Source organism: Eptatretus burgeri, chromosome 10, assembly GCF_056783735.1.
Source record: "Eptatretus burgeri isolate ZD-2024b chromosome 10, Ebu_testis_v1, whole genome shotgun sequence".
Lineage (NCBI taxonomy): Eukaryota > Metazoa > Chordata > Myxini > Myxiniformes > Myxinidae > Eptatretus > Eptatretus burgeri.
In genome coordinates this window covers 1,405,677-1,428,104 of record NC_140970.1, presented here as the reverse complement: position 1 = coordinate 1,428,104, position 22,428 = coordinate 1,405,677, and the positions used below count along the sequence as shown (strand labels likewise).

General features: G+C 46.0%; 1 protein-coding gene and 1 pseudogene across 8 annotated transcripts in view; one reads left to right on the top strand and one right to left on the bottom strand.

Annotated features, from left to right (window-relative positions):
- LOC147017802 (H/ACA ribonucleoprotein complex subunit DKC1-like) overlaps window positions 1-22,428 on the top strand; it is a 75,132-nt gene that overhangs the window by 21,673 nt on the left and 31,031 nt on the right. For 4 of the 8 annotated variants that reach the window (XR_015062148.1, XM_085896806.1, XM_085896805.1 and 1 more), the window contains exons 3-10: window positions 9,104-9,190; window positions 16,268-16,359; window positions 16,443-16,627; window positions 16,893-16,957; window positions 17,162-17,288; window positions 17,379-17,509; window positions 17,597-17,740; window positions 22,135-22,255. Coding sequence is in view for 7 of the 8 variants with exons in the window: in XM_085896806.1 (XP_085752932.1) it covers window positions 9,104-9,190; window positions 16,268-16,359; window positions 16,443-16,627; window positions 16,893-16,957; window positions 17,162-17,288; window positions 17,379-17,509; window positions 17,597-17,740; window positions 22,135-22,255 (952 nt within the window). In the remaining variant the exon portion in view is untranslated. Of the gene's footprint in view, window positions 1-9,103; window positions 9,205-15,004; window positions 15,250-16,267; window positions 16,360-16,442; window positions 16,628-16,892; window positions 16,958-17,161; window positions 17,289-17,378; window positions 17,510-17,596; window positions 17,741-22,134; window positions 22,256-22,428 lie in introns of those variants that run through there. The other 4 variants (XM_085896807.1, XM_085896809.1, XM_085896810.1 and 1 more) reach the window with 3 other exon arrangements.
- Window positions 10,022-11,640, bottom strand: LOC147017803 (uncharacterized; annotated as a pseudogene).

The window sequence follows — 22,428 nt, the reverse complement described above, 5'->3', positions numbered from 1 at the left end:
GAGAGAGAGTACGAGAGAGAGAGAGTACGAGAGAGAGAAAGTACGAGAGAGAGAAAGTACGAGAGAGAGAAAGTACGAGAGAGAGAGAGTACGAGAGAGAGAGAGTACGAGAGAGAGAGAGTACGAGAGAGAGAGAGTACGAGAGAGAGAGAGAGAGAGAGAGAGAGAGAGAGAGAGAGTACGAGAGAGAGTACGAGAGAGAGAGAGAGTACGAGAGAGAGAGAGAGAGAGAGAGAGAGAGAGAGAGAGAGAGAGAGAGAGAGAGAGAGAGAGAGAGAGAGAGAGAGAGAGAGAGAGAGAGAGAGAGAGAGAGAGAGTACGAGAGAGAGAGAGAGAGAGAGAGAGAGAGAGAGAGAGAGAGAGAGAGAGAGAGAGAGAGAGAGAGAGAGAGAGAGAGAGAGAGAGAGAGAGAGAGAGAGAGAGAGAGAGAGAGAGAGAGAGAGAGAGAGAGAGAGAGAGAGAGTACGAGAGAGAGAGAGAGAGAGAGAGTACGAGAGAGAGAGAGAGAGAGTGTACGAGAGAGAGAGAGAGAGAGAGAGAGTACGAGAGAGAGAGAGAGAGAGAGAGTACGAGAGAGAGAGAGAGAGAGAGAGAGAGAGAGAGAGAGAGAGAGAGAGAGAGAGAGAGAGTACGAGAGAGAGAGAGAGAGAGAGAGAGAGAGTACGAGAGAGAGAGAGAGAGAGAGAGTACGAGAGAGAGAGAGAGAGAGAGAGAGAGAGAGAGAGTACGAGAGTACGAGAGAGAGAGAGTACGAGAGAGAGAGAGAGTACGAGAGAGAGAGTGTACGAGAGAGAGAGTACGAGAGAGAGAGAGTACGAGAGAGAGAGAGAGAGAGTACGAGAGAGAGAGAGTACGAGAGAGAGAGAGAGAGAGTACGAGAGAGAGAGAGAGAGAGAGTACGAGAGAGAGAGAGAGAGAGAACGAGAGAGAGAGAGAGAGAGAGAGAGAGAGAGAGAGAGAGAGAGAGAGAGAGAGTACGAGAGAGAGAGAGAGAGAGTACGAGAGAGTGAGAGAGAGTACGAGAGAGTGAGAGAGAATGAGAGTGAGAGAGTATGAGAGTGAGAGAGTACGAGAGAGAGAGAGTACGAGAGAGAGAGAGTACGAGAGAGAGAGAGAGAGAGTATGAGAGAGAGAGAGTATGAGAGAGAGTATGAGAGAGAGTACGAGAGAGAGAGAGAGAGAGAGAGTACGAGAGAGAGAGAGAGAGAGAGTACGAGAGAGTGAGAGAGAGTACGAGAGAGTGAGAGAGAATGAGAGGGAGAGAGTACGAGAGAGAGAGAGTCTGAGAGAGAGAGAGAGGCAGGAGAGAGAGAGAGTACGAGAGAGAGAGAGTACGAGAGAGAGAGAGTACGAGAGAGAGAGAGTACGAGAGAGAGAGAGTACGAGAGAGAGAGAGAGTACGAGAGAGAGAGAGTACGAGAGAGAGAGAGTACGAGAGAGAGAGAGTACGAGAGTGAGAGAGAGTACGAGAGAGAGAGAGAGTACGAGAGAGAGAGAGTACGAGAGAGAGAGAGTACGAGAGAGAGAGAGTACGAGAGAGAGAGAGTACGAGAGAGAGAGAGTACGAGAGAGAGAGAGTACGAGAGAGAGAGAGTACGAGAGAGAGAGAGTACGAGAGAGAGAGAGTACGAGAGAGAGAGAGTACGAGAGAGTACGAGAGAGTACGTGAGAGAGAGAGTACGAGAGAGAGAGAGAGTATGAGAGAGAGAGAGAGAGTACGAGAGAGAGAGAGAGAGAGTACGAGAGAGAGAGAGAGAGTACGAGAGAGAGAGAGAGAGAGAGAGAGAGAGAGAGTACGAGAGAGAGAGAGTACGAGAGAGAGAGAGTACGAGAGAGAGAGAGAGTACGAGAGAGAGAGAGAGTACGAGAGAGAGAGAGTACGAGAGAGAGAGAGAGTACGAGAGAGAGAGAGAGTACGAGAGAGAGAGAGTACGAGAGAGAGAGAGTACGAGAGAGAGAGTACGAGAGAGAGAGAGTACGAGAGAGAGAGAGAGAGAGAGAGAGAGAGAGAGAGAGAGAGAGAGAGAGAGAGAGAGAGAGAGAGAGAGAGAGAGAGTCCGAGAGAGAGAGAGAGAGAGTACGAGAGAGAGAGAGAGAGTACGAGAGAGAGAGAGAGACTGTGAGAGAGAGAGAGAGTACGAGAGAGAGAGAGAGAGTACGAGAGAGAGAGAGAGAGTACGAGAGAGAGAGAGAGAGAGAGAGAGAGAGAGAGAGAGAGTAGAGAGAGAGAGAGAGAGAGTACGAGAGTACGAGAGAGAGAGAGAGTACGAGAGTACGAGAGTACGAGAGAGAGAGAGAGAGTACGAGAGAGAGAGAGTACGAGAGAGAGAGAGTACGAGAGAGAGAGAGTACGAGAGAGAGAGAGTACGAGAGAGAGAGAGTACGAGAGAGAGAGAGAGTACGAGAGAGAGAGAGAGAGAGAGAGAGAGAGAGAGAGAGAGAGAGAGAGAGAGAGAGAGAGTACGAGAGAGAGAGAGTACGAGAGAGAGAGAGAGAGAGAGTACGAGAGAGAGAGAGAGTACGAGAGAGAGAGAGAGTACGAGAGAGAGAGAGAGTACGAGAGAGAGAGAGAGTACGAGAGAGAGAGAGTACGAGAGAGAGAGAGAGTACGAGAGAGAGAGTACGAGAGAGAGAGAGAGTACGAGAGAGAGAGAGAGTACGAGAGAGAGAGAGAGTACGAGAGAGAGAGAGAGTACGAGAGAGAGAGAGAGAGTACGAGAGAGAGAGAGAGTGAGTGTGAGTGTGAGTGTGAGTGTGAGTGTGAGTGTGAGTGTGAGTGTGAGTGTGAGTGTAAGAGTAAGTATGAGAGAGAGAATGAATATCAGGAAGTGGGGTGGATCAGTAAGGATGAAGTGAGGACTGCTATGAAGAAGATGAAAAGTGGAAAGGCGGTTGGCCCAGATGGTATACCAGTGGAGGCATGGAAGTGTTTGGGAGAGATGGCAGTGGGGTTTTTAACCAGATTGTTTAATAAAATCTTGGAAAGTGAGAGGATGCCTGAGGAGTGGAGAGAAAATGTTCTGGTTCTGATTTTTAAGAACAAGGGTGATGTGCAGAGCTGTGGTAATTTCAGAGGTATAAAGTTGTTAAGGCACACCATGAAGTTGTGGGAAAGAGTCGTGGAAGCTAGGTTGAGAGGAGAGGTGATGATTTGTGAGCAGCAATATGGGTTTATGCCAGGAAAGAGCACCACTGATGGGATGTTTGCTTTGAGAATGTTGATGGAGAAGTATAGGGAAGGCCAGAAGGAGTTGCATTGTGTGTTTGTGGATTTAGAGAAAGCTTATGATAGGGTGCCAAGAGAGGAGTTGTGGTATTGTATGAGGAAGTCGGGTGTGGCAGAGAAGTATGTGAGGGTGGTGCAGGATATGTATGAGGACAGTGTGACAGCGGTGAGATGTGCGGTAGGAATAACGGACCGGTTTAAGGTAAAGGTGGGATTGCACCAAGGATCGACTCTGAGCCCATTCTTGTTTGCAATGGTGATGGACAGGTTGACGGACGAGATCAGACAGGAGTCTCCATGGACTACGATGTTTGCGGATGACATCATGATCTGTTGGGAGAGTGGGGAGCAGGTTGAGGCGAGCCTCGAGAGGTGGAGGTATGCACTGGAGAGAAGGGGAATGATAGTCAGTCGGAGTAAGACGGAGTACATGTGCGTAAATGAGAGGGAGGGTGGTGGTATGGTGCGGTTGCAAGGAGTTGAGGTGGGGAAGGTGGATGTGTTTAAATACTTGGGATCAACTGTCTAAAGTAACGGAGAGTGTGGTAGAAAAGTGAACAATAGAGTGCAGGCAGGATGGAGTGGGTGGAGAAGAGTTGCAGGAGTGATTTGTGACAGATGGGTAGCTGCAAGAGTGAAAGGGAAATTATATAAGACGGTGGTGAGACCCGCTATGTTGTATGGTTTGGCGGCAGTGGCGCTGACAAAAAGACAGGAAGCGGAGCTGGATGTGGCAGAGTTAAAGATGCTGCAATTCTCGTTGGGAGTGATGAGGATGGACATGATATGAAATGAGTATATTCGAGGGACAGCGCAGGTAGGACGGTTTGGAGACTAAGTGAGAGTGGCGAGATTGAGATGGTTTGGACATGTGCACAGGAGGGAAGTGGAGTATATCGGGAGAAGGATGCTGAGGATAGAGCTGCCAGGTAGGAAGAGAAGAGGAAGGCCAAACAAGAGGTTCATGGATGCAGTGAGGATGGACATGTGAGTGGTGGGAGTGTCGATGGAAGATGTGGAGGATAGAGCGAAATGGATATTGATGATCCTCTGTTGCGACCCCTAACAGGAGCAGCCGAAAGAAGAAGAAGAAATGCCATTTGCGTCTCCTTAATAGCATTCCTTATCTCACTGCTCAACCACCCTGGTCTCCTTCTGCTTCTAGTTTTACACCTTATTGGAATGTACTTACTCTGTACTCCACACATTTGCTCGTTGAAGGTTTTCCATTTCTCTGATGCTGATTGTTCTGTTGTTAGCTTCTCCCAATCTACATCACCCAAATCTCTCCTCATACCCTCAAAGTTTGCCTTCCTGAAATCTAATCACCTTGCTCTACTTTCCTGAATTGTAACCCTTAACAAAGACTTTGCACACACATAATGTTATAGTCACTTCATCCTAAATGCTCCCCAACCTCCACCTCCTTCACCATATTGGGATAGTTACCAAAAAGGAGGTCGAACACCACTCCCCCAAGTGGGCTTATCCTCAAACTGGGTTAAAAAGCAATCTTTGAATAAAACTAGGAAATCCTCATCCGCTCTGCCTTTTCCCTGTTCATGGACCCAATCTATCCCTTGCAAGTTAAAATCCCCCATAATCAATACTCTTCCCTTACCACATGCCCTTTTAAATTCTTCATGTACACCTTCTTCCTCCTCTTCTTTCCCTCCCAGAGCCCGATAAAAGCATCCTCCTTATCTTACTGTTTTTACAGTCTCTAATCTCTACCCACACAGAATCCTCAACAATTATTCCTTCCTTAAGGCCCGGTCACACCTTGACGTTTTAGCCAGCGATGGCAACGTATTAAAATGTATCTAAAACGCTGGCTTACGTTGAACTTTTGATGTTTTTTTTTAAAGATTCGGACGTATTCATAGCGACTTGGTCTTATGTATAACGCATTGGTAACGGACACAGAACGTTTCGTTGTGTTATAGATAACTTATACCAACGAATGCTGAACCTGTTGTCGACCTACACAACCGATGCCCAACGATAGTCTAACTTAGGCATAGCGCGTTGCACGCATCGCCGACGATGTCATGACGTAGCCTATTAAAAGGCTGACGCACAACGATTCAAATCATAACTGCCGTAGAAATGGAAGTGTCAACATCGCGGTCACACCTTGGCGATCTTGCCAACGTATGCCGACCTAAGAAAAATGTGTCAAACGTTGGGCCACGTCAAATACGGTATGAGTAAGTTTGGTATACGTGAGTAGAACGCTAAAGTACGCTATCATACGTCGTAGTAAGTAGAGTACGTCAAGGAATTTTAAACATGTTCAAAATTTTACGACGTACTCGGCGTATGACACACGTTCCGCATGCGATGGGGATAAGTTGTACACACAATATGCGGACGCTGAACACGTCCACAAAGGCTACTTATAAGCTACTCATAAGTCGAAACACGTCGCGGTAATGTCTTTTTTACGCGAAACTTATTTCTAACTTATGTTTGACGTGCTTTGAACCAATTCTTTACGTAGTCCCAACACACATCGACGTATGTAGACGTATTCCAATGACGTCTTCCGGTCGACAAAAAAAATAAATGAACGTGTTTCTAGCTTACAACTGCCATATAAAGACGTGTTCGCAGCGGTTTTGGGAATTGGTATATAAAAATGCTGCTCATAAAAGGGGAACCCAACAGTGTTTTCGAGTCCTTTTTGAGTCGATGTCCATGTCAGCAGTAACAGTATCAGTATCAGTATCAGTATCAGTATTAGTATTAGTAGTAGTTTGTTCATGTTGGCAGTAGTAGGTGAGTGTGAGGGGGAGGGTGTGGGTTATGATGGATCGTCCTTGCTTTTAACGATTTAAATGATAAACTCAACGATTTAAATGGCTGCATCTCCACTATTGAAAGTAGACGCTTGTGCTCAACAATTGGATTTTTTTTACACTCAACAACTTTTAAACGGTACCACTCAGCTATTTTCATTGTTTACAATGAACGATTTAAATTGCTGTCACTCGCCTTTGTTTTTTGACGCTGGGGTTTGGAAATTTGAAGCGTTTCTTCTGAACGTGTTAAAACGCTCAAACTCGACTATTTTAAATAGATGCTGCCGATGGACAATTGGAATCATAGCCAAGCTCGACATCGAAGTGTGAACATCCTCGTCATGCCGAAGAAAAGTTTGAAGAATGCTGCAAATAAGTGTCCTGGCCGTGGCCGTGGACGCTGACGCAAGGACGATCCATTATACCGACGTCTTTCAGCCTATGAGTAACTTAAAAGTAACGTCTGTCGACGTGTGGCAACGATCGCGTAACGTGCCAACAACACGTTAATCATAGGTTAGAAATAAGTTTCGGGTACGCTAAACATTACCTCGGCGTGTCTCAACTTATGATTAACTTACAAGTAGCATGTGTTGACGGCTGTCAATGATCGCAGACCGTGCATACAACTTGTGGCCAGCGTAGCGGAACGTGTGAGTCATACGCCGGCATACGTCGTGAAATTTCAAGCATGAAAAAATTTGAGGACAACCAAAAAGTACAACGTTTAAAGCCAACGTACAACAACGTATGGCAGTGTTTTTCAGCGTGCTCTCAATGTTATCAAAACTTACCCATAACGTATTCAACGTGTGCCAGCGTTTTTGAAAAAAAATTCAAAAATCGGCATACGTTGGCTAAAACGTCAAGGTGTGACCGGGCCTTTAATGTCACCCCTTTCTCTTGATGCAATGCTGTCCTTTACCCAGATTGTGGCGGCGACTCCTATTCTCTCCTTCCTATCACACCAATACACCTTGTAGCCTTCTAATCCTGTCCTCCAGTTACCCTCCTCCTTAAACCATGTCTCACTCACTGCAACTATATCATACTCCTTGCTATCCACTTTGGCTTCGAGCTCTTCCATCTTATTATTTAAACTTCTGGCATTGGTATAGAATATATTTAACGTTTCCCTTGCTGAAATTCTATTTTTCTGCCTGGCCTTAATCATCCCAATTACTTCATCCGTTCCTTCCTTTATAGTTTCCGCTCCCTCCGCTGACCTCAAAAAGCCTGAATTCCTTCCTCATTTCCCACTGCAAACGTTGCTGCCCCCTTTCTATTTAATATATGGCCATCATTCTAGAAACACTCCCTTTGTCCCCTAAATGATTCCCACTGCTTCCTAAATGGAAAACCTTCCTCCCGACACTATTCTTCCAGCCATTGGTTGACTCCATTGCTCTGCTCATAATTTATATATTGTTTCCTAATCTTGGGAGGATCGCAGAAAACATGACCTCACAACCTTTTTGCTTTCAGCCGCTTACCCAATATCCTGTATCTATTTTTCAAAACCTCCTGAGTAAACTTTTGCAACATCATTCACACCCAGGTGTACCACAACCAACTTCTTCCTGCCGTGACCAGACACAATATCCTTTTCCCTTCCTCCAATAGCCCTAACTCCTGCTTCTTCAAAACTACACAGAATTCTGTGTCCACAATCCTTCCTGCAGAATGAAGTATCTACATATTTAATAATCTCATCACCCACAAAAACTGTCTCCCAATTTGTATTGCTGCACCTCTGCCACTGCCCACACCGTCGCCCTCGCCCCCGCCCGTGCCGTCGCCCCCGCCCGCCCGTGCCGTCGCCGTCGCCCCCGCGGTCGCCCCCCGACCTCGCCAGCACCGTCGCCCCCGCCCGCCCGTGCCGGCGCCCCCCGCCCGCCCGTGCCGTCGCCCCCCGCCCGCCCGTGCCGTCGCCCCCCCTCGCCCGTGCCGTCGCCCCCCGCCCGCCCGTGCCGTCGCCCCCGCCCGCCCGTGCCGTCGCCCCCGCCCGCCCGTGCCTTCGCCCCCGCCCGTGCCATCGCCCTCGCGCCATCACGCCAGCACCGTCGTGCCCGCCCGCGCCATCACGCCCGCACCGTCACGCTCATACCGTCACGCCCGCCCGCACCGTCACACACGCCCGCCCGCACCATCACGCCCGCCCGCACCGTCGTGCCTGCGTCCGCCCGCACCATCTTCCCCGCCAGCATGAGGTTGAGGTTGAGAAGTTAAACAAATTGACATCTTGCAGTGGCTGATGATTGAAATGGATCGGTGAGTTCATTTGACTTCTTTTGGAGTGGCAGGCATGGTGAGGCTCAGATTTTCCAGGATGGCAGGACATGTTCCATTTATCAGACCAGCATCCAATCGTTTCCATATCAGCTCATGATGCTGCTGCTGCTGCTGTTTGTTCATTATTGAAATGGGGAAACTGAATAGCAGCATGGTTTCTGCAAAATGTTCGGTTTTACAGATCGTCAAACTGTTGAGGTATATGAGGAACGACTGACCCCCACAGACTGCCTTGGGACATTCCAGCTTCGAGAGTTCAACTGAGCGAAGGAAGTCTTCAAGCTCGGAATGAAAGTGACCACATATGCCACAGGTAGTGAGTGTGTCAAATGCCCGAGATATGTTCATGGAGACCGTCCTGGCCTCTTGTCTGAGATTGAAAGTCTCCAAGCATTTCTGAGAGGAGAGCATCACCGTGTCCACAGTTGAGTGATTGCAATTTAATCCAAACCGATTGTGTGTGATCAGGCTGTTTGCAAAGAGGAAAAAACTAATAAATAAATAAATAAAAACAGCACCAATGATCGATTCATGATCTTGCTTTTGATTGGAAGTTAGCTTACTGGGATTGAATTCTGCTTTTACATCCTTCTTGTGGATATCAGTGATTACTGATTGAGGTAGATGAGGTGACCAACAGAGGACAAGTGGAATAGTGCAAAAGGAGAAGGAAGTACAACAGAACAATATCACACCTGCCTTTATTGCTTGTTCTTCTTGTGTTTCTCTAATATTATCTTTATAATTGTTTGCAAGATTTCTGTGTCTGATCATTCTGCAGGATCTCCAGCATGAGATTGACTTCCTCATCAAGCCCGAGTCGAAGCAGGCGACCTTGCACACTTCACAGTGGCCCATGCTACTCAAGGTGGACAATTTGATGTAATGTGCTATAACTTCCACCTTCCTTTTCGTACACCACCGCCAACTGCCGCCTTCCTTTTTGCACCCCGCTGCCAACTACCGCCTTCTTTTTCGCACCCGCCATCAACTGCCGCCTTACTTTTCGTACCCCGCTGCCACCTGTTGCCTTCCTTATCGTACCCCGCCGTCGCCTTCCTTATCGTACCCCACCGCCACCTGCCACCTTCCTTTTTGTACCCCGCCTGCCACCTTTTCGCACCCCGCCGCCAACTGCCGCCTTCCTTTTCACACCCGCCACCACCTGCCGCCTTCCTTTTCGCACCCCGCCGCCGCCTGGCCTTCCTTTTCGCACCCCGCCACCGCCTGCCGCATTCCTTTTCGCACCCCGCCACCGCCTGCCGCCTTCCTTTTCGCACTCCGCCGCCAACTGCGCCTTCCTTTTCACACCCCGCCACCGCTAGCACGCATCAGACGCCCAACTTTTTTGAAAATATTAGAACTCTAAATCGGCGGTATGATTTTTTTTTTCATTCCATTTGTGGAATAAATGGTTTTTGTAAAATTTCACGAAATTCCGAAATCATCTACTGGGTCCACATCGGCCTGGAATTTTGTTCTAAATCGACTTCCGAGACAAAATGAGAAACTCCCACTCGGCCCCACTAAAAACCCTATCGATTCATATCCATCAACACCAAGTCCTCAAAGACATAAAATGATAAGAAACTACTTATTGGACAAACCGAAGCGAGTTTAATTCACATGATCAGGCCAAACAGATGCCAACAGTTATCAAATAACAAGTCAGCATTCAGACGTGGCAACTTTGTTCAGTCTATGATTTCGACTTTCGCTTTCTAATATTTGGGAGCCATTTTCTGTCTTGTTCCACGACTTGCAGGACACTGATATTTCTCTTCTGTTCTGGCAGATTGCAGGAAGTCCGTGCTCAGTTTCACCGCTCTTTCAGCAGCATCGTTTGTCATGTTGAGTGATCTCACTTTACATTTAGATGTCATGAATGAGGTGAGATCATCCCACTTATCCAGGTCCTCCAACAGAAAATCTCTGTCAAAATCGAGTAATCTGACCATGAACCACGAGTCCTCGGTTACAAGGTCAGCAAGTTTTGTTTGGATCTTTATATCGGCTGGAAAGGTAGGTTTTCCAAATCCAGTGCCAAAACTCTCCTTGGGAAAGTTCTGCATCAGATTGTCGTCTGGTTTCAATTCAATGAGCTTGTCAGCAAGCCCACATCGTTCACTATCAGGGACAAGTTCGCTGAATAAGGCCAACGGCACCATTTCTGCAGTGAGGTACCATGAATGTCGCTTGAAGGCTTCTCTAGCGCCGCTGTCTGAGATTGGCTCACTGATTTTAGCGTACCGTAGTATGTCCTTGTAAAGGGTCAAATCATTCCATGGCGAGTCTGTAGCGCGAGAACAGGTTGCCCACCACTTGAAATAAATCAGCGCCATGAACGTTATGAATTCTCATATCTTGGGGACCTGCTTCTGTGTCGTAACAGTACCAAGCGGTCATGTCTCTATTTGCTGTGCCAGTAATGCCATTTTCAATGAATAGATGACTTTTGCCATCCATCTGGCCTTGTGAATCGCTCCTGGCCAACAGAAATTGAAATTTCCTTCATTCTGGCCCAGATACGCGTGTCCAAGCTTGGTGAACTCTATGTAGTCCTCCCTCTGATACTCTATACTGGAGGCTGTGATGATCAGAGTTTCAGCTCTCCAGACCTGGATGAGGACTTGTGCTTCATCATCGTAGGGCGGGATGTTCTATGGTCGCTCCGTTTGGGCATGAGTGAATCGGATGTGGTGTGCTCAGTGCTGTTGTCTTCTACTCCCTCACTAGCACTATCCTCCAGCTGAACTCGTGAGTGAAAATCCTCCATTTCCACATCAGAACGGCATTTCTATTAGCTTCTTTCTGCTTCCACTCTTCACTTCTTTGGATCTGATGAGCCAACTTCTCGTCATGCCAACCAAATGAAGCCACACGATCTGTTTTCATCGATTTTAGGAATTCTATATCTTCAGTGTTTTTCATCAATGTTTCAGCATTAGGTGCCCACAATGGAAATGTTTGCTGGAAGCTCGACCGATTCCCTTCTAATTTTGCGATTATTGCTGGTGACGATCTTCTTTCAATCAGAGTTTCTCACAGTTTTGCGTTTCAATCCACTAATGCAATTATTTTCTCACATACTCGTTTTGAGGATATCATCGGTTGGTTTGCTTTGTGGTGAAATGGCACGATCTTTTCCAGGACGATTTTCGCGATATCACGTTTTGTGAAACTTTCAGCTAGTCTCTGCATCTGATGGTATTTGAAACACCTCAACACTTGCTTATTTGTGGGCAACCTCAAACCTGTGATCTCAGCATCCTCGATCGTTATTTTGGCTCCCAAACCGAATATCTGGCTTACCTCCATCCTTACACGCATCTTGTGCTTTGTTTTCTATCACTTGTACTACAAGAAATACGAGAAAATGAAACTCAGCCTGTAAAATGGCTCCGTCAAATAGATGACAGGAACCTGGATTTTCCGGAAGTGATTTCGGAGAATGATTTCGTTTTCGGAGAATGGTTTGTGGTGTGAAACGAAGTTTAAAAAAAACAAAAACTTTCAACTGAGTATTTTGGGGTCATAAGATGTTGTAAGTTGTAAGCAATGTCGGATGGTTCAATGTCAAAATCAACTTTATCGTGGACCCGGTAGATGACCTTGCAAAGTTCTGATATTTTTATGTCATTTGTTTCATTGATAGGAACATAGAAAACACCCCGCCGATGCAGAATTTTGACATCAGGGCATCTGATGCGTGATCGCCACCGCCTGCCGCATTCCTTTTCGCACCCCGCCACCGCCTGCCGCCTTCGTTTTCATACCCCACCGCCACCTTCCTTTTCGTATCCCGCCGCCGCCTTCCTTTTCGTACCCCTCCGCAGTCTTCCTTTTCGCACCCCGCCGTCAACTGCCACCTTCCTTTTCGTTCCCCGCCGCCTGTCGCTTTCCTTTTCCTACCACGCCGCCGCCTTCCTTTTCGTACCCCGCTGCCGCCTGTTGCCTTCCTTTTCGTACCCCGCTGCTGCCTTGCTTTTTGTACCCCACCTGCCACCTTTTTGCACCCCGCCGCCAACTACCGCCTTCCTTTTCGCACCTGCCGCCTTCCTTTCCGCACCCACGCCACCGCCTGCCGCCTTCCTTTTTGTACCCCGCCTGTTTCCTTTTCGCACCCCGCCGCCAACTGCACCTTCCTTTTCGCATCGCCGCCAACTGCGCCTTCCTTTTCGCATCGCCGCCAACTGCGCCTTCCTTTTCGCATCGCCGCCGCCTGGCCTTCCTTTTCGCACCCCGCCACCACCTGCCACCTTCCTTTTCACACCCCACCACCGCATGCCACCTTCCTTTTTGCCGCCTTCCTTTTCGTACCCGGCCGTCACCTGCCGCCTTCCTTTTCGTACCCGGCCACCGCCTACCGCCTTACTTTTCGTACCCCGCCTCCGCCTTCCTTTTTGTGACCCGCCCCGCCCCACCTCCGCCCCCCCCCCCACGCGCGTTTTGTTCTCTTATCGGCTCCCTGCTTTTTAAAATTTACATATATATATATATATATATATATATATATATATATATATATATATATATATATGTAGTGGGGAGAACAAGTATTTGATACACTGCTGATTTTGCAGGTTTTCCCACGAACAAAGCACGTAGAGGTCTGTAATTTTTATCAGAGGTACACTTCAACTGAAAGACGGAATCTAAAACAAAAATCCTGAAAATCACATTGTATGATTTTTAAATAATTAATTTGCATTTTATTGCATGAAATATGTATTTGATACATCAGAAAAACAGAACTTAATATTTGGTACAGAAACCTTTGTTTGCACAGACTGCAGCAGGGATTTTGGCCCACTCCTCCATACAGATCTTATCCAGATCCTTCAGGTTTTGGGGCTGTCGCTGGGCAACACACTTTCAGCTCCCTCCAAAGATTTTCTATTGGGTTCAGGTCTGGAGACTGGCGAGGCCACTCCACGACCTTGAGATGCTTCTTACGGAGCCACTCCTTAGTTGCCCTGGCTGTGTGTTTCGGGTCGTTGTCATGCTGGAAGACCCAGCCACGCCCCATCTTCAATGCTCTTGTTGATGGAAGGAGGTTGTTGGACAAGATCTCGCGATACATGGCCCCATCCATCCTCCCCTCAATACGGTGCAGTCATCCTGTCCCCTTTGCAGAAAAGCATCCCCAAAGAATGATGTTTCCACCTCCATGCTTCATGGTTGGGATGGTGTTCTTGGGGTTGTACTCATCCTTCTTCTTCCTCCAAACACGGCAAGTGGAGTTTAAACCAAAAAGCTCTATTTTGGTCTCATCAGACCACATGACCTTCTACTCCTCCTCTGGATCATCCAGATGGTCATTGGCAAACTTCAGATGGGCCTGGACATGCGCTGGCTTGAGCAGAGGGACCTTGCGTGCACTGCAGGATTTTAATCCATGACAGCGTAGTGTGTTACGGTTTTCTTTGATACTGTGGTCCCAGCTCTCTTCAGGTCATTGACCAGGTCCTGCCGTGTAGTTCTGGGCTGATCCCTCACCTTTCTCATGAACATTGAGGCTCCATGAGGTGAGATCTTGCATGGAGCCCCAGACCGAGGGAGATTGACTGTTTTCTTGAACTTCTTCCATTTTCTAATAATTGCACCAACAGTTGTTGCCTTCTCACCAAGCTGCTTGCCTACTGTCCTGTAGCCCATCCCAGCCTTGTGCAAGTCTACAACTTTGTCCCTGATGTCCTCAGACAGCTCTCTGGTCTTGCCCATTGTAGAGAGGTTGGAGTCTGATTGTGGACAGCTGTCTTTTATGCAGGTAACGAGTTCAAACAGGTGCAGTTATTACAGGTAATGAATGGAGAATGGGAGGGCTTCTTAAAAACAAAAGTAACAGGTCTGTGAGAGCCGGAATTCTTACTGGTTGGTGGGTGCTCAAATACTTATTTCATGCAATAAAATGCAAATTAATTATTTAAAAATCAAACAATGTGATTTTCAGGATTTTTGTTTTGGATTCCGTCTTTCACAGTTGAAGTGTACCTATGATAAAAATTACAGACCTCTACGTGCTTTGTTAGTGAGAAAACCTGCAAAATCAGCAGCGTATCAAATACCTGTTCTCCCCACTGTATTTGAGTCCCCCGGACTCTGTATAGAATTGATTGATGAATTTTGTGTGGACAGTGGCGTGAAAACGGGAAAGCAGGGGGGGGGGGCGAAAAACACCTCAATGGATAGGTTATGAGCTGTAATTGTGCACCTTGACACTGGTTTTTTGACAGACATGAAGATGCGAAGAAAAAACTATTTTTAATCGCGCTAATATATTATATTGCAAGACGCCAACCATGATGACGCTGCTAATAAATCCTTGTCTTTCATTACCCTCATGACCCATTCCTTATTATTGTTTAATACACATTTAAACCTTAGCCCCTTTTTTCTGTGTTCCCATAATGGCCTTTAACAACAAGAACGACAGCTTCATGGTCCAAGGGGACTCGTATGTTCAAAAGAACATTCCCTTATTTATATGTATATATATATATATATATATATATATATATATATATATATATATATATATATATATATATATATATATATATATATATAAAAATATATATTTCTATATGTATATACACATACATAGTCATGCGCCACTTAACGACGGGGATACGTTCTGAGAAATGCGTCGTTAAGCGATGTCGTCAATGTGCGAACATCTTGGAGTGTACTTACACAAACCTCAATGGTATAGCTGACTACACACCTCAGCTAGATGGTATAGCCTATTGCTCCTTGGCTACAAACCTGTCCAGCATGTTACTGTACTGAATACTGTTGGCACTTGTAACACACATCCAAGATAGAGGGAAGACTTGTTATTTTTACCTTTGTGCTGTTCATGACGGCCATGGATGTTGTTAGCAGCTTCTTACAATCTCCTCTCGCATCGATTATTATCGAAAGGTGAATAAATGGTGTTTGGATGTTATAAATACGTAATCATTGCATTGATGTTATAATTTACAAATGGAGAATCGAGCACATGTCAGTTGTGTGATATATTTTCAGAGCAGTGCCAATGTTTTAACAACATAAAAAGCTTTACTAAAAACTAATTTGTGTTTTTATTTCGACTGTAACAACAATGATTTATTCGCAGAATTCTTTAACTCAAAGGTAATTTACTTGCTAGAAGGTAAACGTGCAAAAAACTGGTCAAAGAGGATGAAATAGGGGTGTTTTAGGATGTTAGGTCAACATTTGGTCGGTTTGAATGCTGATTTTCTTGAATCCCGATTTTTCGCGACTCCGGTTTTTTTTCACGATGACATTTTATGGACCTCAACGATTGCGTTATAACGGGGCCACACTGCAATTTTTTATTATCATTATCAAGTATTATGTACTGTACATAATTGTATGTGCTACACTGTACTTTTATTTGACTGGCAGCGCTTCGACGGCGATGACATCACCAGACGATCTGAATTTTTCAGCTCCATTATAATCTTATTGGACCACCGTCGAATATGTGGTTCGTCGTTGACCGAAATGTCGTTATGCGGCACATGACTGTATATGTATATTTATATATATATATATATATATATATATATATATATATATATATATGTATATATATATATGTATATATATATATATATATGTATATATATATATATATATATATATATATATATATATATATATATATATATATATATATATGTGTATATATATATATATATATATATATATATCTGAAAAGTTTTTTTTTATTTATTTATACTTTTTCATCTGATGCAAGTCGTGGTCCTTTGCATGATGCTAAATCTTGTTGCATCATTGGTGTGTTGGGAGTAAAACAAACAAAGAAAAAAAAATGTTGTGTGAAGTTCATAATTTTGGATCGAATATTGAGTCTGGGTTGTGTCAGGCATCTGTTGCACTGCAACTCATCTATTTTCTTTCATTGTGTCAGAATTTTGACCGCCTCAATGTGCGCACCATGCACTACACTCCACTGCCCAACGGCTGTTCTCCGTTGAAGAGGGAAATCCAAGATCATATACGGTACCGCTGCTCCTCGTTGGCCAAACTAACCCTTCTGAAATTTTTCAAATTTTAACCCTCATCCTTGAATGTTGTCCTCTCAGCACGGGCTTCGTAAGCTTAGATAAGCCATCAAATCCCTCGTCACACGAGGTGGTTGCTTGGATCAAGCGTATCCTGAGGGTTGAAAAGACCGGCCACTCAGGCACCCTGGATCCCAAAGTAACAGGCTGCCTGATTGTGTGTGTCGGTCGTGCCACACGTCTTGTCAAGTCTCAACAGCGTGCAGGTACATAGACTTGCAGCTTGGTTAGTCTGGGTGTTTTATCTTGAACTGCCTCTTGCTTTGAGATTGAGTTTAAATGCTGGTCAAATAAAAATGTGTGATGGAGATTTGTGGTCTCTGTGAAGATCATTATTTATTTGCCAGTTTCGCTTCTCATTTCTACTGTCTCGACCTGTCCAAACTTCCTCTCTCCCCCCTCCTACTCCCCTCCCCCCTCACCTCTCACCTCTCGCTCTCTTTATTCTTTCTTTTGTGCCATTTAATGCAGGCAAGGAGTATGTGGGGATTGCAAAACTGCACAGTGCTGTTGAGTCTGAGAAGGAAGTTGCAAAGGTGGGCTACGAACAGGAAGGGGTTGCGAGTGATGGAGCATTTTTGGTAGATTGCACTGAAGTAAATTTTGTGCATTTTGCTTAAGCATGATGGATGACCCGGATGGAGAAGAGAAAGGTGAATTCAGTTGTTGCATAGAGTTTGCTCGGATTGCAAGAGTAGTTTTTGTTTGTAATGGTCTTTGTTTCTCTGTATCCACTGTAGGCCCTTGAAAAATTGACCGGAGCCCTTTTCCAGCGGCCACCTGTGATTGCAGCCGTGAAACGAGAACTTCGTATTCGTACTATATATAAGAGTCGCCTCATTGAGTTCGATCCGGAACGTCGTCTTGGTAAGTGGACTCTTCACTTCGGTGCATTTAGTCAATGAAAGGGAAATTTAATCTGATCGCTTGTGTTATACCTCTTCGTTTTCAATGTAGGCATCTTCTGGGTGAGCTGTGAGGCTGGGACATACATCCGTACCTTGTGCGTTCATCTTGGACTCATCCTGGGTACGGGAGCTCAGATGCAGGAGTTGCGGAGAGTTCGTTCTGGAATTCTGAGTGAGAAGGTGCCGATTTTCTCCTCGTTCAGTTGAGTGCAACTTTGATTTGGGCTTTGGATTTCCTTTTGTTCTCATTAGTTTGTTTTCTCTTAGGACAACCTGATCACAATGCACGATGTCCTCGACGCCCAGTGGCAGTTGGACAATCACAAAGACGAGGATTACATGCGCCGTGTAGTTCTGCCTCTTGAGAAGCTTCTTTGCTCCCACCCTCGCATTGTGATGAAGGACAGTGCGGTACGATCCTCGGTGTTGTTTCATAATACAAATACAGTTTCATTGTTCAGTACAGCTGTTCTGTCCATTATTTGGCTGTGGGCTAAAATTTATCACTTACCTCAAAAATGAGTCTGCTGCATATTTCAGAAAGAATCGTGAAAACCACTTCTTTTTCTTCTTCTTTTCTCTTTTTTTTTTTTTGCAATTTATGTTGAAGAGTTATGAAGAAATGTAATTGATGCTGAGCGCAGTCTCAGTACAGAGTACGCTTGTGATCTGTATATCGATGTCGGCACAGTCAAAATGCACTTGAGGTTGATCAATACTACTGTTACAGGCTGAAGGGTTATGAAGGTATTGACGTACTGGGAGCCATAGATACAACTGATTTGGATAACAGACATAGTTATCATGTTGTCACAGCTGAAATCCATCAGATAAAAAGGGTTAGAAATCTGTGGCATTGCACCTAATCTCTTGATCCATCTTCGTCTTTCGTCAAGTTTATCATCCAGCTGTTCCCTAATCTTCATATTGTCAACTCGGTTGCAGAAATCCATGCCTGGTACGCCTTACTTCATGCAGGACCAATTTCCTGTGTTGGACAGAGTTTTCTTGCAATCTGTACCACAAGTATCATACCAGTACCAGGCTGCGAAAGTATTGTTGCGGTTCTTGGAACTACATGCCTCCAAGGCAATGGCATCCAACATATAGTGGTCCCAAGACAGTTATTCCATGAATATACGTTTAGATAGCCCCTTCCCTTTTGTCTAGTGGGTCAAATGGACGTGCATTGCGGGGATCTCATCGCGAGGTTTGCTTCCACCACTAACTTCATTTGTACTCTTCTTTTCTGCTTATTCCTGAGGTAAATCCAAATTTGCGTCCTCGCAGAGGCCAACATGTGCAGCACGTGCCGTGGCCGAGGGAGGGGAATAGAAATCCGCAACAACACCATGAGCATCGACAGTGCAGCTGCAAGGAAGCAGCGATATCATTGAACGAAGCTCTGCTGCAAGCTCGAGATGATTGTCTGACGTTTCCAATGGCGGCGGGTACTTTTCAACCCAATTTCTGGACTAATTATTTCGGCATCCTCTTTTCTCCATTTCGGCCTGACACAGATCGGTGTTGGCCCCATGCACACGATAACAGAATCAGGTGAACGAGAGCGCTGGCCACGTGTTTAATGGCGAATTCGCGCGCACTGTATGGAACTCAAGTGTGCAAGACACAAGCGGCTCGTTCTTTTCAACTCGTTTCTGGATTTCATTATATCGGGTGAACGCAAGCGCTGGCCACGTGCTTGATGGCGGATCCGCACGCACTGTGTGAACGTGCTCGAAGGCAGACCCGTGCGCTGTTCACGACACTTTATTATCGTATAGAGCAGGACTCGAATGGACACATCTTACCATCCGTGCATGGGTTTGCCATAACATCTTACCTTCTCGCCTCTCCAGCCAGCGAAGCCATGATCAGGCAGTGGCATGGTGCACCACGGAGCAGGCGCATTGACCAGCGCTAGCCAGGGGTGCCAGGGCGGGCATGCGGGGCCAACACTACCCTCGGTCGGTCGTCAGGGCACGGTCCAGGAGTTTGTGCAAGGCAATTCATGTTGTGCGGTGCGATGCAAATGAGGTGGGAGCGAGACGATTTCACAGTTTGGGGCCATCTTGCCAGAAGTGGAGTGGAGCCGTTCTCTCTCTCTCCCTCTCTCTGTCCCTCTCCCTCTCCCTCTCTCTCGTGCTAGGTCTGCGACTCCGTCGTCTTCACTCGCCGTCATCGCTGCGACTCCGTCGTCTTCACTCGCCGTCATCGCTGCGACTCCGTCTTCTTCACTCGCCGTCATCGCTGCGACTCCGTCTTCTTCACTCGCCGTCATCGCTGCGACTCCGCCTCCCTTTCTCTGCCTACACTTCGCTGACTCCACCCACCCACCTGGTCCCGCCTACCACTCCGCCCACTCGCTCTTGACTCCGCCTTCTCCACCCAAGTCCCTCCCTTCACGCCCGACGTTCGCGTCTCATTCTCTGGACGACGCTAAATGCAAGAAACAGTGTGCCAGCTGTCAGGGGGATATCGCCCAGCAGAGCATCCCCCCCCCAAAGCGTATTGGTGGCATGATCGGGCAATCGCGCAAGGTATTCAGAGACCATTAGCCTCATCTCCTCTCCTTTTTCTCTTCATTAACTCCTCTTCATCGGTGTGCATGCGTGTGTTTGTGTGTCCTGGCGCTTGTCCTCTTAAGTTGAGATTGCAGAAGATTATTATTATTATTATTATTTCGGTTTAAGTCTGCTCTGTGTCTGCTTTCGTAAGTCGCTTGTACATTGTCGCACCTCACGCTTCTTTCTATCCCTGCATTCTAAACACCAATAAAACTCTTCACTGTAGCACATAACTTTCCTTACTTGTAAATACATCATTATTAGAAATGTTCCCTGCTCGTTTTTGTCTGTTCTTTCATTGATCCAGCATGGTCTGAATCCTAGCTTCGCCGGGACTTTATTCCCAACGATACGTTCCTTTTGGCCGGTACGTCCTTGGCTGTGTCGCTCGGCTGCATGTGATCCGGTTCAGACTTGGCGTCCCGAGGGCATGTTCCCTAGTAATTAAATCACGTGATTAATTCGGTAAACCCTGTTAACCCATAGACAGGAGGACTCTTGGTCGCGCGGTTGAGTTATTGGCGTTCACCGTCGATCCGCCACGTCATGGAATTATCCGTGTGCGACAGCCTACAATTCTGGGGAGTTCTGTGGGAGCCGAGATAGCTTCCCCCCCCCACCCCCCCGGTGCTCTTCGCTCCCGACCGACGTCCCACAACAGTATTACAACAATCCAGACGCGCTTTCTTCAACCTTTCTAATTTTGATGTTATGAGCACCTTGCCTTTTGGGAATTTTGACCGAGAAATGGCTGAAGATGGGTCATGAGACCAGTCAAAAGTCAGACAAGTTGTATCTGACAAGATGTGTATAAACTTGGAATGTTGAATCTTTATCGACTTATAAACTTTTGCTCAGAAGTCTAATACCCAGAAGTTTGTCAAAAAGACCACTTCAAGGACCAGTGAAAAGTCTGATCTTTATACGTCGGTCATCTTCCTGCACTGGTCGGTCATCAAGTCACTGTTGGGAAATTGTGACGGAGCATTCGAAAATATATCTCCATGCTTCTGTAATCACGAAACTTGTACATTATATGCAAAAGATCTACATCGAATTAATGAAAGTGGCACCATGATCCGTGTTCTAAATTTGCTTGTTGTGTGACAGGAGGGTGAAGGGTGGTGAGAACGGAAGCTTGATGTTCAGTTGCAGCACAGCACAATCTTGCGATTCTTTTTCCCAATTTAGCCACATTGAGAACATTGGCTTCCTGTTGAAGTGTAGATATAATGTACAATGGTTTAAAGTTGTTGGGGCAGTAAATTCCCTGCATGTTATTGCAGATGAGATCAGCAAAGACCACTGATATTTCTGGTATATGGAAATTTATTTTCTGGTATATCGCAATCCACATGTGGTCACTGAGTAAAGAGTCCAGTATCTTTTCGGTACTTTCTTATTTCGCATGAAGGGACTGACAAAAAGTGCTCTATGTGAACAGTTGTTTTGCTGTGCAGGTGGTTAGCACAGGTGCATTGCTGTAAGGCTGACATACCTTGTGTAATACTTGTGGTTGTAGCTCAAATTTCAATCTGGAACAGAATCTTCATTCTACCCTACCCTTCAGCAATTCTCTTTCCAAACCATCAAAAGTTCCCCACAGTTCAACGCAAATGACAAATCTCTTCCAATAACCCCCCCACAAGAACACTTCATGCTCTGTCCATTTTTCTTGGGGATTCCGTTGATGCACCACTTTATGGGGCATCGCTGTCGCTTAATCCACCGATCTGATTGGCTGTTTGTCTGAATCACGACGTCTGTTGAAACTAATTTCAACGTTGATTTTGGGGGAAATGGCAAATTAACGTGCAAAGTGAAACAATTTATTTATTCACTTTATTTTGTACTGCTGATCGTGATGTCGAGTTACCTTGAACATTTGCAACTAGAAATTTTGGTCCAAGATCCATTTCCAAAGTGCTCTCCAGCAGAGTCTGTCAAACCAATGACTTTGCAAACTGATGACATATCCATTCTCTGATCTTCCCATTTCCACGCTGCTTTTCCCGTATCCTCGAGCTGTCTGCCTTGACCATGTTCTATGGCCATTAGTGGAGAGCTTGGTGGAAGGAATGCGTCATGCACCATTCTTAGGGCAATGGGTTGTGGATTTGGAGAGAAGAAGATACCTTTGGTCTGATTGCAACGTATCGAACTGAATATGTGCTTTATTTCTTGACTCGGTTAAAGTCTAAGTTGACCATTCATTGTAAATGTTGTCCATCTTGCCAGGTGAATGCTGTGTGTTACGGTGCTAAAATCATGCTTCCTGGTGTTCTTCGCTACGAGGACAACATTGAGGTCAACCAAGAGATTGTCATCGTGACCACAAAGGGAGAGGCCATCTGCCTTGGTTGGTTCTGCTAACTTTCTTGCTTTTGATTTGCCTCTCCTCCTGAAAACTTCCATTGTTACCCCACACATACTAAGCGAAAAGTAGGGCTAAGCAATTGGTTCATTTATGTCCCTGTCTGTCTCTGTCTTGCCAGTTTATGATCAAGGAACAAATTATTTAAATTGAATGTT